Source organism: Pipra filicauda, unplaced genomic scaffold, assembly GCF_003945595.2.
Source record: "Pipra filicauda isolate LSUMZ 115617 unplaced genomic scaffold, ASM394559v2 scaffold89_size2521313_pilon, whole genome shotgun sequence".
Classification (NCBI taxonomy): Eukaryota; Metazoa; Chordata; class Aves; order Passeriformes; family Pipridae; genus Pipra; species Pipra filicauda.
This window is the reverse complement of record NW_024105086.1, coordinates 848,422-865,227: the sequence shown is the minus strand read 5'-3', so window position 1 is coordinate 865,227 and position 16,806 is coordinate 848,422. Positions and strand designations below refer to the sequence as shown.

The following is a 16,806-nucleotide window of genomic DNA, read 5'->3' as shown; positions in this document are numbered from 1 at the left end:
AACATTCCGTTTGGCAGAGAAACACATTTTCTGCTCCTGACAGGACCCTTCAGTTGGAGCTGGAAGATTAACAGTTTCCTGCAGTACAAAGGTTTTCTACAACTTTATAGAGAATAATCAGTGGATGAAAGGGAGAAAAACACTTCCTGCTGAGCCTGGTGCCCCATGGCAGCACTGGCCCACTTGCCTGACAATGTTTTTAGATGAAGCAGATTCCTTCCAGCAATCCCTGGAACTGGGAATGCTGCCCATTTTCTGCTCACTGATTAAAGTTCACAGCACAAGCTCTGGTTGCTGAACAAACAGAGGAGCTTCATAAATCCAAGATGGTCTGATGAGAAACATAGAAAAAGGGCAAATGCATTTAACCAGTAAAATAAATGAGATGTGATGATTTTCAATAGATGGGAATCTGGAAATCTGATTCTTGCAGCACGTGGCATCAGGGCTGTGGCACATCAGAGACATGAGGTAAGAGAGAATTCCTCAGTTCCTTCTCTCCTTTAGCAGCAATTTATCAACTGCACACTCACAAGTGTTCCCCTGCTGTCCTGGGATAATGGGGAGCAGGATAATGCCCAGCAGAGGACAGTGCCAATGAAAAGAGCTTCCCTTGAAGTGCCAGAACTGCTATTGGACCCATCAAATCTGACCAGAAGACCCAAACTAAATAGATTTTATGAAGTCATTTCTGGGAAAAAGGATCATAAAAACACCCTGCTGCCACTGGAGATCATGGGGAAACTTGAATAAATTATTGACTTTGTGTCAACAATTTGATTTCTCATTCTTGAATTCAATAAAGATAAATCTCAAACAAAAACTGGGTCAAAATGGATGGTGAATGGGAGCAAATAAAAATTATTGTTCTGCTCCCCAGAGGAAATTAAATAAAAGTAATTTTTCACATGCACTCCACAACATATCTACATGTCCTAGGTTGTCTTAGAGAAAGATCTTCAAAATCTTTATCACCTAAAAGCATTTTGTCAGCCAATTAGAGTTCAATGAGTCTTATTCCCTTGAATTACTGCAAGCTCCACCTCAGGATCTTTTGCAGCTGAAAGTAAAGCTTGTTTTCTCTCCCTTTCACTCCCTAAATTGCCACACCTGGAAAAATATATCAGTGTCATCAACAGAGAAACCCCAATGTTCGTATTTTATTGTATATAAATTTGCTAAACTGTTGTATTTGAAAATGGCCTCCTCAAGCATCACCTGCTTTATAAAAACTGCTGATATTCTGAGATCTCAGTTCTACACATACAGCAGGGTGAATCACACAGGTTCTTACCCTTCACAGTCTATTTCTGCAAGTAGAAATCTCACACAGTTTTATGCCATCAAAGATTATTCCAGCTTTTATATGTAAAAAACCTCACAGAATGTTTTCAAAGACCACTGTCTGTCCAGGACCTCACAGTTTGGAGCTACTGCCACAGAACTTCACAAAACTGACACCAAAGGAGCAGGTTTAGGACTCGAGGAAGGCACTGGACCATCCAGGAGCTGACTGTGAGAGCTGTCCCAGGTCAGGGTGCAGCACAGCCCGGCTGGTGGCTCCTGGCTGGAGACACTGTTGGAGCACGAGGAGGAACCTCAGCGTTGGCTCATCCCTGGCTTCTGCCACAGAGCCACTACAGGGCTGGGAAGGTGGTTTGTGACCTGGACATCAGCCCAGCAGCATCAAGGATGTCTCTGGCAGCAGCCAGGGCTGGAACCAGCCCCAGCCTTTCCCACATCCCCAACTCTCCCAGGTTCCCCACCTCGAGTGGGAGGTGTCCCTGCCCATGGCAAGGGGGTGGGACCAGGGGATCCCTCCCAACCCTCACCATGCTATGATTTGGACACTGTGTTGAGACAGCAATAGCACCTTTGAAAGGTAATGGGAGTGAAATTTTTCTAATTCTAATAAAATACAAACACTGCCATGGTTTTGGCATTCCAAATTCCTTAATGTTAGTAACACATCCTATCTTTTATGTGCTAAAGCTGCTATAGTATTGTACCAAGGAAGTTATTCTCTCCATGATAAAAGAAGCCTATGTTCAACTTCAATAATCAATTCAAGTTTATGAGAACTTTAAGTAAGTGCCAGAGCTCTATAAACGTGCTGTGTGTTCATATACAAGGGTTTGGATCTCTTTTAACTTGCCTTTGAAGAAATAAAATAAAATAGGAGTAAAAAGCATGTTGAGAGCACATTTGCTTAGACTTACTGGGTTCATTTTGTAAGTTATAGATCATTGTACTTAAGAAAATCTATTTTGTTTTTAATACTGCCTTGAACAAAATGCTATTGTTACGATTCTTCCTGGCACCAGCAGGAACTAACAGGTAACTCCAAGGTCACTCAGTGTCCTTAGCATGCATTAATCATTAGCATTAGCTTCTAAAGATTCTCATTAACTTATGAAGTTTCTAGGACCCACAGTCTATATCGGATTTTTTGGTGGTCATATCCTTACATGACCATGTAGCTCATGAGGTCATAAGGTAGAAACCTGCTTCTCTCCAGGTTTTAAAGGTATTTTAAAAATCCAGACAGTAGGATGGATCTTAATGCCACGAGGCCACGATTCTGCAGGTCTGAGTCAAACCCACAGGTTTTCATTTATTTCCCCTAATGTTTAGTCATTAACTCCTGCTGCCACTGCTAAACCACTGCACCTTTTCTGGGAAGCAGCTTTAATGTCTTGGCAGGTAATAAATCTTGGAGAAAGCTCTGATAAAGCAATACACAAACCAGTGGTAGCATTAGTAATGGATTTATGGATTTTCCCCCCCGAGAGCAGGATCCTCACTGCAGCAATCACACACTCACCTCCTCCTGCCTCGCTGCTCTTTGGCTTCCAGGTGCTGCTGCCCGGACCAGCTGAGTGTTGGCATTTTAATTTTGCATTTAGTCAGCCCAGGATGTCCCATATTCCTTCACCAAACAATCAGCACCCTCCTCATAAGATGAATTCAGGTTTTAATTCCTTCACAGTTTTGGTAGCACTGGTTTCCAGCAGTGCCCTGGGGACACAACACCCTTGGGTGTACTCTTGGCTAAGGACACTTTCTCAGCTCAGTGGGAGTTTGAAGAATCCCCTCAGCTTGCACAGAGTGTTTGGGCCTTCACTAAAAGCCACTGTTAATTCATGTATCCAGAGCTAGACTAGGTGCAAAATTTCCACAGTAGCTGAAGTATACACAAAAATCCCCGGGATGACAGAGCAGAGGATGCCCAGTGCAGTGCCAGGCCCCGGTGGAGAACAGCCCAGTCATGGTGACACTGGGCAGGGGGACAGTGGCTTTGGGGCTGTCCTGGGAATGCACCTACTGAGGAGTCCTTCAGCCCCCACATACTGAGATCCATGCACTGTTCAGAGGAGGCACCACTGAGGTGGAGCCTTGATATTTCTATATCTATGCCCAAGAAAATTCATTGCAATTTTGCCCGAGGGAACGTGGTGAGATTTCAAGTGGGACAGAGGCTTTAGGTTTTTTGGTGTATAAAATGAACACACTAAAGCCTCCAGCAGGCTCCTAGTCTTTAAAGTTATGCTTTGTTAGAAAACAAAAATGATAAAGCTAAAAGAAAAGGCTCTTTAACAAGTGAAAACTCAGAGCTGCTGAACAAGACTTTAATTTAAAGTTTTGGCAAGAAATCTTTTTGCTCGCTGTGCCCTTGGCAGGATGGTATTTTCCTCCCCTCCTGCTTTCTACTTTACAAACCCTCAGGTTCACCCTGGGCAGAGTGAGCTGCATATGTTTCCAGGGTCCAGAGAGAATTAAATTTTCTTTTCTTTTTTTTTTCTTTCTTTCTTTGCTTCTTTCCTTCTTTCTTCTGAGATTTGACAGTAGGTTAATTCCTGTTTTCAGGCCTGTTCCTTGCCCTTCTCTGCTGTCTTCCAGAAGCCTCTGTTGGTCCCTGCATCCCTGGCCAGCCCCAGTCACTCTCCCAGCTCCATGGGGAGCATCCCAGGGAGGTTCAGTCTCTCCTCCCTTCCCAAAGCCCAGCTGACCAGAGCTCTGAGGGAGGTTCAAACAGAACCTCTGCCTTTGCTGCCCAGCTTCCCTAAGGAAACATAAAGTATAGGATATGTTCAGAAGCCTGTAGGAAGGCAGAGCTCCATTGCAGTCATAGAGAAAATTACAGCACAGAATTACAATACTCCAATTGACTGAAATATTTTAATTCTCTTTCAAAACAGGGAGTTCAGCTTAAGCCACTTGCAGCTTTTCAGCTGTTGGCAGTTCTGGTTTTGTGCAACACAGTAATGAGTTCTTTGTTTTTATCTTCTTTCCACATCACTCTGTAGGACTAACCCAGAGTTAGTGCTGATGCAAAAATCTTTAGATGTTCTAAAACCTCACACTAAGCAGACAAAGAGTTCCAGTGAAGGGCAGCTTGAATTTTTTGTACCACAGACATCAATGGACCTACAGAGGAAGAGGAGATTGATCCTTGCAAGAACTACTTGAAAACCACAGGCCCTGGAAGCATCACAGAGGAACTTTCTATTGAAAAAGTAATCAGGTTATCTCATTTAGGATGCCTGTTGACTTATCTGCTTATCCAACAGCTCCACAGGGTGATTCAAAGCATATAAACTAACTAGGCTTCCCTAAGTCACTCAGATATCTGAGTTTAGGTGCTTCAAATTAAGCAATGGGAACAGCTTAAATGAAGGGAATGTTTTTGTGGCTGCTGCTGTGCCATCAGAACTGTGCAGTCCTTGCATTTGTATCTTGAAACACTGAGAAAAAATGAGGTTAATTCTTCAAGAAATGTGAATTTTGATGTAAAAACCTGTCTGGATGCTATGGAGTATTTGCAGACCCCTATAGAATCCGAGGGGTGTATCACATCCAATTTGAACATTATGGAACGTCAAGAAAATGAAATAACAGCTTTTAGCAACTGTTGCCCTGCCATTCCCTCTCAGGGCTGTGCCTCCCATTCAGTGGCAGCCCCTGTTAGTAAGTGAGTGACAAACTGGAGAGAGTTCAGAGAGAAGGAACCACAGCAGGGCTGGGGGGACTGACTGACAGGAAAGATGAAAGGAGCCATCTCTGTGCAGGTCTTGACTAAAAGGTGTCTGGGTGCAGCAGAATGAACTTGATAGAAATCACACGTATTTGAAGATTATAATTAACTGTTATGGATGGAGAATAACTAATTAGGGTTGTATGAAATCAGGTGACTTGAGAAATTTAAATGCAATGAAAGAGGGATAATAAAGCATAGTATCACAGGAAATGCTTTGACAATCACATTTTGTAGTAATTGCAGCCCCCCCTTGCTCGCAAAATTTAAAAGCAAACAAATTATATTTTAAAGAACACCAGGAGAAATGAGGCATTTAAACATAGGTCTGTGCCATCTGCAATTCAGTTTTTTGTCCTCTCCTTTTGGTGCTCTGTGATTTGTTCTGACAGCACAAGTTTGTCTACAGTTGGGACGATTCCAAAAGCTTTGGTTCTGAAATTACAATCTCCAAAACGAAACATTAGATCTAAGTTATTGCATCTCCCCAAAATACTTTAATGCCTCTTAATTGTCTCCCGTTTTCTCAATTAAACATTCCTTAAACACACTACTGGAAGAGTCTTTTCTTTCATTAGATCAGCAGCCTGGGTTTCCCATTCCAGCTGATCTCTGAGAAAACAAAATTGGAAGAAGGATGTTTACAGGCCAGCCTATTTAATTTCAATTTCCCTTGCTCTGTGTTAAAAGAAGACAAGTTACTGCATTTCCTTTTGTCTTCAAGAAACTTTTGGAGAACAGTCAGCATCTGGGAAATGTTGGTCTGTCTTTGTATTTCCTTTGGAGCAGGAGCCAGAGTTCTTGTTATTGAAATCTGAAATAAAGCCCATATGCCCTCCAAGAGTACCCCTTAAAATCTAAGTAATCCCTCATTTTAGGATGAAAGATCAGTTGCTCTATTAAGAAAAACTTTTTGCTGCCATGAGATTAACAAAATGTGCAGGGTCCCAAAAAGACTTTCACCTGTGTTAAAAAAATCACCTCCAGCAGATGATTCAGAAAGAAGAAAATTAGAAGACTTCACGCTCTTCCATGACTTTGCAGCCAGCAAGAAGAACAAGAAATATCAGCTTCCCAAAGCACTGGAGAAGCCTGATTAAAATTATTCATGATATAATAAGCTGTGGTGACTGATCTGATGGCAACTGTAATTACCCACGTTCTTTTCAGACAGGATGAATCCTACAGTCTGAACCCTTCTCATCTTCCTTTCCCTTACATCACCTTTTCAGGCCATAAAACTTGGGTGACAGGCAAGATTCTAGGCAGGATTTATTAGTAGATCAACATCTTTTTTATGGCATGGGAAACCCAATTTTAAGGCAGGCCCATGTCACATTTCTGCATAACCAAGTACTCACGGCTGTGACTTGAACCTGGGTTTGAACGTGTGTGTCATTCCAGGAGGGACATTTTTCCCTTGTACAGAACAAGTTTTACTGTATTCCTTGCTTCTCATGTTCCCGTGGTAAAAGGCTTTCAGATCTAAATTAACATGGTTGCTGTCTGTATAGAGGAAACAACTAAGATTCCTCTGTGGATTCATTCAGTAGCACCCACTGCCCCACCTTTCCCTCATCCTGGTTTTAACAAGTGTTAACAAATAATCCATTGCCTCATGGGCTAATGCAACACTGAAAACATTCAGACATCCAACTAGATTGTTGTCTCCAAGACAGGCAGAGGAGGCAGCTTTGCCTCCCTACCCCAAAAGCTCCAATTACTGACACTCTCCTCTGTGGGAGAGGAGGAATCTTAAATGAACATTATTTAGGAACTTGTCAAGTGCCTTCTCTTGTGGACAAGTTGGCAAAGAGAGCAGTGCAATTTTGTTTCTGACAAATCATTATCTATATTTGGGGATAAGTCTAGCCTCTAAACAAGCAAATCTATTGTTTTCCTGTTTAACCAGCAGGATATAAAAATAAAAACCTGACAAACACACGCAAGAGAAACAAAAAGAAATGACAACCCCATGTGATAAAAGTTCTGCAAGATCCTGCCTGTGAAAGTGCACATTATGTAAAGCACTGCTGATTAATTGGAGGGCTGACAGGTACATCCACAGAGATGGAAAGTTTTGCACTCCTGACTCCTAGATGTGATATTTTAACAGGGAGAAGGCATTTTCTACTTTGCTGAGAGAACAGTTTTGATACAATAAAACATAATTTTCAAATTTAGGAAAGTCCTGAGAGCAAGAAGTCAGGAAGCATTTTAAGTGAGCACAGACTAACACGCAGTTAATTCATTTAGGGATGACTAAACACAGGCACATGTCACTATCTCCTGTTTCTAGACTGCATTTTTACAGTTTCATTTTGAAAGCTCCAGAGTAGAGTACAACATTAAATGGGTTTCAAAGGGCCAAGACTTTAAGAGGTTTCTTGGCATCTAAGAATGCAAACAAGTCCCATGACAGATCTTGTTCTGTGCCCCTTTACACAGATAGAATTAAACCCTCCTGAAAATTTCTTAGAAAAGCAGTTGCTTGCAGCTCCTCAAGCCCCTATTTCCAGTGCTCTCCACATCCAAGAGGCCCACAGTCACACCAGTATCATGAAATTCAAACTGATCTTCCCAGTCTAAAAGTGCTTTAAAAAAAAAATCAAAATCAGTACAAATACCAGGTGGGAAATAGTGGCTTTGAATTTTCCCCATTTCACTTAATCACTGGGATTTCCCAGCAGCTGGAAATGTATTAATATTTTTCAGCAAAAAGCCTCACCATTGATAAAAGATCTCAAACCCCACGGTTTTAGTAACAAAAGCTGCCCAAAGCTCACCTGCTGTAGATGTAACACCCCATGTGATTGATCTCTTTGTCTAACTTGTACCTCCTGAAGTCCTCCCAGGCATCTTTGATGGCTGTGATGACCATGATGACACAGATGGGGATCAGAGACACCTCTGGCTGGAAGGCATTCACCACTGGCACAAAGTTCAGCAGGGCAATGAACACGAAGTAGACGTTGGCGAAGCGGTGGAACTGCTCGTAGATGTTTTTGGGGAGGAAGGTCAGGACGGTGTATTTTGTGGTCTTGATTTTATTGGAGCCGTAGTGTCTGTTTGGATTTTCCTTCCACTTCTGACTTCCAAAGGGCAAATTGGAGACGATCACTCGTTTGTTTTCATTTTTCTTCTTTCTTTTCTTTCCTTTTCCTCTCTTCTCCAGCTCCTCGTTTTGGATTTCAGTGTCTGGGGAACCACAGCGGCAGCAGCTTTCCTTGAAGAAATGTTTCTTCCACACCATTCTAGAGAAGCAGCCTGGAACAATTCTCCTTGACATCTTGTTTTCCTCTCAAAAAGTAGCTTCAAAGTGAAAACCAACCAAGTTAGAAGAGTTCAATAATCCAAATGAGCTCCCGAGTGGTGGAGGGAAGAGTTGAGGTGTCCGAAGCCCAGAGCTGCCTCTCCTTCTGCTCCAGCCTCCAGCTCCCCAGGGCCAGGGCTCAGCCTGACTCAGCTGCAGGTCCCAGAGCCTGCTGGGGCTGCACCTCGCCGGGACAGGAGCATCTGGAATGTTGGGTTATTCCTGTTGGCTCAGACCATTCCCTGGCACTGCCTCTGCTCACAGGGTGCCTCTGCTCCGCCCCAGAGCAGGGACAGAGCTCAGAACACTCCCAGGATTTCCACAGGTCACTCCAGGAGTTCCAGGATCACTTTATGGCCCTGGGAGTTGCCAGGAAGCTCAAAGGTGATGGCTGAGCTGCACGTCCCAGATGTCAACACGAGATCGCTCCAAGCTCAGTTCAGACACTATTTCTCTTTTACTTCCTCTATCTACTACTTGTTTTCATGATCATAACATGGATCATAACATGGATTATTGAACAACAACTCCCACCCCCCAAACCCAGCAAACCTCTGATTTGGCACTTTTGGGGATGACATACAGACACAGGCAAGTGAAGGGCAGTGTACCTGCACTGCCCCTCAGACCAACCCTTCTCCTCTGATAGACCCAGAACCTCCTCTCTTACCCAGTCACTCCTTCCAGTCTCTCTTTTCTTCTCCCCCTTTGGTCCTCATGCCTCTGGCACATGAATACGTAATTTCCAGGAGAGCTAATGACAGGTATGCAAAGCACAGTCATTTTTGCTCTGTAGTCTGGTCTTAAGGGGAGGTGAAAAAAGGAAGAGACCTAAATATTTAAACTTCTTCTAAATGAAAACTCTTATCTACTGCATTATACAGTGATAAGCTGAGCAGTCTCAAGTCAAGTTGGTGCTTGGATAAGAAACTCTGATGAAATGGAAATGTTGCAATAACAATCACACATGAAAGTATTTCTTCCTTCTGAGTCACTCCTGAGCAAACAGCTCCCTGCAGGTGTTGTACCATCCCAAAGCCAGGCCTCTATTGATCCCTCTGCTTACTGGAAGCCCTAGAAATTGTTTTTCAGTTCCTGATTGTGATTCACCTCGAATGTTGTTGATCACTAATTCTTTATTAATAGGTTCAGTGTGAAACATCTTACATGTTTTTAAACAGCCCCAGTTATCCTTTCCAGACTTGGATAAGTTTCATTTTTCCTCCAGATCCTTCTGCTCCCTGGAGAGGATGTTGTGTGGGTTGGCAAGCTGGTTTGAAAACTTGGAATGGAAACCTGTATATCAGCACACACTGCTGGGACATGGAACAAAGCTCCAGTGATACTGAGATGATTTCAGTGAGATAAGTAAGGCATTTTAAAGGTAGAAAAAATTCTTTTCTAAGAGCTTTTCCAATTTTACAGTGCTCCAAAGGGTCAATGAGGGAATTACTGCACAACCAGATGAACAGTTTCCACCCCAACAAACACAAGGGAAAATAATTGGTTTTGTTTACTTACTTGTCATATACCCTGGTTTTAGAGGAGTTTATTGTCTTGTCATACTGGTGTTTTCTGTAGTCCTCAACAGCATCCTTAATCATGCTGGGAAGCAGCACCACAACCAGAGGCAGCAGAGTGACCCCCCTGTGGAAGATTTCCACTTGTGGGAACCAGCTCAGAACCACCAGAAAGAAGAAGTAAAGATTGCCCAGCCTGAAAAGGGAGAAAATAAATTAAAAGTAGTCAGAAATGAGAATGTGTCTTTTCCTTAACGAACAACACCCATTTTGTGTCAAAGGAACATTAATCATTCCACTCCTATGCCCTCCTTTTGCTTTCTCCAGAATGGATTAATCAGTTGCTTAACCAAGATGATAATTATTTCTTCAGAGGAGCCTGTGAGATACATTTTCATACTATTATAGCTAACTCCATTTCCCCACATCTTACAAACACTATTTACCAGGAGCTCCAAGGTCTTTAATGACCCCCCACTGCCTCAGTCTTGAAAATAAGCACAATATCAAACAGAAGCCAAAGAAACCTTAAAAAACCAAACCAATGAATGAAATGTCCTGGTCAGGAATCCTTGAAGGATTCCACAAGTGGAAGGTCAAATTATGAATGTGTAAATCTAATATACAGAATGAAAATTTCAAGGCTAGAGATGAATATACAATTTTCATTTCTCTTTATCATAATGATATTTCCCTGGGCATCTTTTTGACATGATTAATTCTGCTGAGGGGGTACATACTTTGAAATGAGCACTTGGACAGAAAGCTGACCTGCACCTGCACATACATTTATATTGTTATGGGTTGGTAGAGAGTCACTTCATGACATTAAAAAGATATCAAAACTGAGCTGCTGAAATCCACAATATTTTCTCAACACATCCAATGAATCTTTTCTGTGTTCTTAAAAATCAAGAGTTTATGAAACCAGAGGGATTTTTAAATAAAAACTTGAAATTTTTACAAAGAAAACTGTTCCAGCATTCAAACAAGACAGCTGGTCCCAGCAGTGTCAGACACTGCCAGTGTTTACTTGCTTTAATCCTCCATTTCAGTGTGAACTGAGTGACATTTGCTTACAAATAATCACCACCTAAGTGTCAGTCCTGTGGCCACTACACATGGCCCTTCTCCATTGCTCTCAAATATCACTGTTTCAGAGAGACTCCTGGAATCTCATGGATCACTGAACGATTTTTTTTACCTGTGAAACTGTTCAAAAAGGTTTTGGGGCACAAAAGTGAACCACGTGTATTTTGTGGTCTGTACCCCGTTTCCAGAATAAAAGGTAGAAGCTTGTTTCCAGTCTTTCCACTGTCTCCCAGTGCTGGGAAAGATGATCCTCCATTTGTTCAGGCTGAGTTTTGGGTTGTCTCTGCCAGGAAGCAGCAGTGGGGTGGGTTCTGATGGAGCCTGGGATGGAGCTCCCAGACGCTGCCAACGGTACCAAGCCGAGTCCACAGAGAAAGCCATTGCCAGGGGGTCAGGCTGCAAGACAGAGGCATGACAAGCACTGACAAACAGTCCCACTCTGGAGGAAACTCACTTGGTGTCTGTGAGCAGAGGTTTAACACCACAAACAATCCTCCTGCTCCCTGCATTGCATGTTCAGCTTCCGAGCTCAGAGAATGCACAGAATAAAAGATACAACAAAATCTTCAATATGGAAAAATCTGTTTCTATCTCTGGGGGGAAAAATAATCCAAAATCTATTTTCCATGTGTTATAACACCAAACTAACGTGGACAAAGCCAATTTATCAGAGGGGAACAATGGCTTTTCCATCACAAACTCTCTATCATTTTTCTCAGTCATAAAGTGCCACCAAATTTACTCAGGCATTTTTCTTCAAACGTCTGACTTTCATACAATACCCTTTCCTGTTCATTCTTACTTAAAAAGGGACTGGTTCAGGTGTTGAATGTTAATAGCTCAGACAATACAGAACTGCAGCATCATCCTAATTTCATTTACACTCACGTAACAGTTTTCCAGAGTCTCCAAAGGAACCTGGTTTGAATGGAAAATGCCAGAGTTCAGTGCAGCCCAACAGCAGCTCAGCACCTGTCAGACCTGGAAACCAAGGGGGACAAAAAGAACCCTCTGTGTCCTTAAAGCCACAAAAGCTAATAAGTGGGAGGCAGCCTGGAGGAATTATTCAGGTGAGTCACAAGAGGAATGGCCAGGACCATTCCCCTCTGCTGCTGTACAGTCACAAACTGCTGCTGTCTCATCGTCCAGTCTGCTGGGAAGTTTCTGTTTCCAGAACCTCTTTGCCCTCTTTCTTTCCATTCCATTCCTGAGGGATGGACTGTGGGCAGTATCCAACAGGGCAGACACGGTTTTCCCATTTGGTTTTCCAGGGAGAAAACATCAGTGCAATCCAGCCTAGGATAAGTCCTCTCCCTCCTTGTGTAGATGCCCCTCAAAGTTTCCACACCCACAGAGATATATTATTATTCATTATATAAAATTCATTATATAAAATTATAATGGACCATTACCTATTTTATTCTTCCTTTTAGGAAAAGTGCTCCTTCCCACAGTCCCAATTTTTGTCACTTTTCTAACTGTCCAGTGGAGTTACTGCAGCATCAAGAGAGGGGCAGAAAGTTAAACATGTCTCGGTGTCTCAATTCCTGAACTCCTGCATTTGGGATAAACAAGATAAGCAACATACAAGTGATAAAACTATAATCTATTTATAGCAAAGGCAAGTTGGCCACACAAAAAAATGTCAGCTACACACCCAGATATGCTGAGATGTGAGAGGGGAAATGTGTGAGCTGGTGTTAGCACAGGAGGCCAGATGAGCACTCACATTATTTCACAAGCTTCAGCAAAATCTCTGGAAAGTGAGGCAATAAAGAAAGCATGAAAACCTTTGCACCTCTCCCACAAAACTATGGAAGAAAGTATGTCCCAGAAAGTTTTCAAGATTTCTGATGTTTGGTGAAAGAGTGAACTGAACAATACCCTGCAAATTAAAATGGTACCATTCACAAAGTTGTCAGGCAGCTCTTGAAAAGTCACAACTTCTTAGCAACAAAAGGAGGACTGACATATCCCTTCTGGAGAACCTGGGGTGCCCTTTGGTATCTGGTATCATCAGGCAATTCAGTGGAACAATGTCATTAAACAATTTTTTCTTTGCCATGTACATATGGATTCAAACATCCATCTTGTATTTGCTAAAAAGAGTGCATGATGCTGTTCCTGGAAGGGACATATTTTGCCTGACACTTTTGTAGTGGCACTCTGGAAAAGCTCCTGTTGGTGACAAGCCATCCCACAGCAGGGATGGATCCACTGCAATCACAGCTGTTAACTCCACCTTCTAAAACCAAAGGCCACCACTTGTGTTTGGAAAGTCTCTTTTATTTCCTTCTTCCTGCAGTTAATCAATGAATGGAACTGCCCCCATTGATAAGACTGGAGCTCTGTGTCTGCCCTGACCATCTGGGAAATCTGTGCTGGTGCTTTACCTGCACCCTGATAACCCTTCACAGGCAGCCCTTGCCCGTGTCCATAACATAACTTATCCAGGGCACGTGAACACACTTGGAAACTTGAGAGAAACAGGATAAAGGTATATTCCTTTTGCTGGGAGAAGAGCTGGAGGGCACAGTGGGTGTGCAGAGGCAGAGGGAATCACAGCCAGCCCTTTCCAAGTGTGGATTCCAATGTGTTCAGATGGTTCTGCTCATCCCAGATAAACTACCTCATACTCCTCTGTCTCCAGCCTTCTCAGGCAGGCTTATGCCTATTTTAAAGTTATTTTATATATGTCATACTATACTGGGAACTTGGCATTCTTATACAAGTTGTGAACTTTCTTGTTAAGAGACTTAACAAGTAAGAAATCAGAGGGAAGTTTGCATGCAGTTGCTAGAATTTGGCATTTTTATCCCCAAATGCTTTGAGTTTATCTTCCATTTGCAAGTATTGCAATTGTAAGCCAGCAAAAGTATTTGGAAAATACTTTTTGAAAAAGGGATGTTGCAACAGACCACTGATGGTAGGAGTTTTCTTCTTGCATCCCTGTGTTGATCTTGCAAAGAGCCTTTCTCAATTTTTCATTGTGTGATTGGCATCCTCCCTCGGGGTGCTTTATCTCCTCTAATCCTAAAGGAAACTTTCCCCTTCTGTGGCAGAAGCAGAACTGCACTGGAGAGCTGTGCTGGTGCTGTCAGCAAGGAAGGATTGGTTCTGACACAAACTTCGGGAATATTCAAGTGCTCTCTCTCTTCTGAAGACTCTTGTACACAAAAAGGCATTGCTGACCAGAAGAGGAAGCTCATCAGAAGGCAGCAGTAAGAAAACAATTTTCTCTCTTTTGAAGTTGCCTCGTTCCTGCCAAACATCAGGCTCAGATCTCTGCATCCCACACCTGAGAGGCTGGAGAGAGGAATCCTGTCCCTCCTGTGTGTACAAAGGTTTTTACCCAATCGTGCCTCCTGTGCTGTTTATCAAAGGGCACGATGGATCCACATCTAAAGAAAGCCAATCCTGCTCACAGGCACATGGAAAAACAGCTGCAGAAGGCAGCAACACAAAGCAGTCACTTCCAGAGCTATCAAAGAAAGGCAAGGTCTGTATCTCATTTTCAAAAGCTGGTTGGGTATTTCTGAACTTCAGGGCAAAATTTCAGACAGGGTGGAGCTTATTTTTGCAAATCAGGACTGTGAGAACAGAATCAGCACTAAGATGCAGATATGTGCATCATCAGGAACCACAACTAAAAATAGCTGATATTTTCACTTCTACATCTTCACTTCTAAGGCAAGAAGACATAAGTCCTGTCTAAAATATTATTCCAAAACTTTTAAGTTTATTTTATTTCCTAAGAAAGCAGCAATGATTTTTCTTCTTGATGCTCATATGGATGATGTGGCATCCACTCAAAAGAGCCTTGCCAGGGAAGGTTTGGCCAAGGAGATAAATAGTACCAAGTGAGCTGAGTATTACAGACATTTCAGCCACAAACTTCTTTGTCTGCTTTGTAGTTACCTGCTAGAAATGTCTTTCATTTTTTGGTGGTACTGTATAGAAACTCTTCCTCAGTCACAGTTCAGAGAAAATATTTTGTGGTTAAGACTACCAGAAAAAGGAAAGGAGATTGGGAAGAAGGAGGAAGGCAATTACATTGATGAGCAGGATACAGACCATAGCCTAAAATTATCCTTTAGCCTTTCAAATTAGAGACATAATACTTGCAGTATGAAAGAATGTTGTAGAATTAAAAAAGAGCTCAAAAAATCTACTTCATTCAAAAAAAGCTGGTCAATGCAGACTGTTGTCATTCAACTAACAAGAGAAATGTCATATGGATTAACAATTATCTAATGGGTTTGAGTGCAAGTTTGTGTTTGTGAGGGATACACAGAAAAGAGCTTTTCATAAATCTGGTGTGTCATTAGACCACAGGGCTTCACTCTCCTATTACTGAATTACACTGGCACGTTTTTCATGTCTTGACTAGATTCTCTCTCCTCTGGAAATAAACTCCAAAATCTTGCAATAATAGGTTAATTAGAAGGCTCTGTGCCGAGGACAGAGTGCCTGATGCAGAACTTCCCTGGAGCTTGAGCATGTTCAGGCACAACACTCTTCCCCAGGGTTGCAGCTGGGTTGTTAAGACTGGTTTGAAAATAGATGTGCTCTCAGCATATGCTGACATCCAGGGCATGCACACAAGGATGATTATCAGATATTATTCCAGAAGGAAGTTTCCAGCTTGCAAACAGTAATGCTGGGTGCTGTGTTTGACTCCACTCTGTGGAGCTTGCTCTGGTCTCCCACATTATGTGCTCAGTTAAATAGATTAGACTGAAATGGTCTGGCTGGTGCAAGGAGTGTCCCTCTGCCAGCACACCCAAAGCTCTGGGGGGCTCTCCTTGGGACACCTGGGCCACTGGACTTCTCCCAGTGCAGGCAGAGGTAACTCCTGCACCATTCCCACCTTCCAACAAGGGGGTTGCTTCTGCCCCCTCACCTCTGCAGCTGAGGACACTTTGGGAAGTGGGACTTGCACAGAGCTTTTACAGAGCCCAGAATGGCAAGGTGCTACCTGGAGAGTCAGATTGAAAGGGCAGCCAGGGCTGTGGTTTTCAAGACTTTTCTTGAGGCTTCCTGTGGCAGTGAACTCCACCACACATCCTCAAAAGGTTTTATGTGCATATATATTTTCATGGAAATTTCAAACATGGTTGGGAAAAGTCCATCTTTTAAAATCCTTAAAGTATTTAAGAATTTTGGACCCAGTTATCAATTTTCTTTTTGGGTCGTGAACAATCTAAAACCAGTACTGGAGTAACAGAGTGCAATAAGCCCTCCAAAACATAAATGAGGTGTGACTGCAGTAACTCAGCAGAAGCAAAGTAACTTCCAGGGCAGATACAACCAGGTGGCCTCAGCAAAGCCCTGGGATAAGTCACCTCCAGCCAGATCCTGGGGAAAGGGAAAGCACAGAGACAGGGATGGGGGGGGGGAGGCAGGTCAGAGTCAGGGAAAGGCAAAGTGAGGCAAACTGTAGAGCCACTGTGCTGGGAGCTCCTTTAATCAGCAAAGATTTCCTTGGAAAGCTGAAACCCATCCAGCCCAGCGTCTCTGTCTGTGGGGGGCTTTGTGCACTGCTCTCTTGTTTTCCTGAATATAACACATGAGAAACATTCCCATTGCTGCAGGTTGGGGAAGCATTCCCTTGTGCTCTCATCTGGCTATTCAAAAGTCTTTTTTTGCTCCTGAAAAGAGACTAATATTTGTTTCAATCCAATGTATGCCTCTATCTCCTGCTCTCTTAGTGGTCCTGCACACTACTTAATTAGAAGACCATGTGTTTCAAACTCCAGCAATGGCAGAATTTAGTCACATTTTAGCCCAGAAATGAGGACACCAAAATTAGAGCAATTGTCTGAACAATAATTTTTTGTGTTTGT

General features: G+C 42.7%; 1 protein-coding gene across 8 annotated transcripts in view; it reads right to left on the bottom strand.

Moving 5' to 3' along the window:
• ATP10B (ATPase phospholipid transporting 10B (putative)) overlaps positions 1–16,806 on the bottom strand; it is a 181,668-nt gene that overhangs the window by 34,224 nt on the left and 130,638 nt on the right. For 3 of the 8 annotated variants that reach the window (XM_039390986.1, XM_039390988.1, XM_027747677.2), the window contains 3 exons: positions 12,373–12,515; positions 11,073–11,356; positions 9,870–10,064 (listed from right to left, as the gene is read on the bottom strand). In XM_039390986.1, the coding sequence (XP_039246920.1) occupies positions 9,870–10,064; positions 11,073–11,341 (464 nt within the window). In that variant the 5' untranslated portion in view covers positions 11,342–11,356; positions 12,373–12,515. Of the gene's footprint in view, positions 1–7,821; positions 8,760–9,869; positions 10,065–11,072; positions 11,357–12,372; positions 13,314–16,806 lie in introns of those variants that run through there. The other 5 variants (XR_005567142.1, XM_027747676.2, XM_039390989.1 and 2 more) reach the window with 4 other exon arrangements.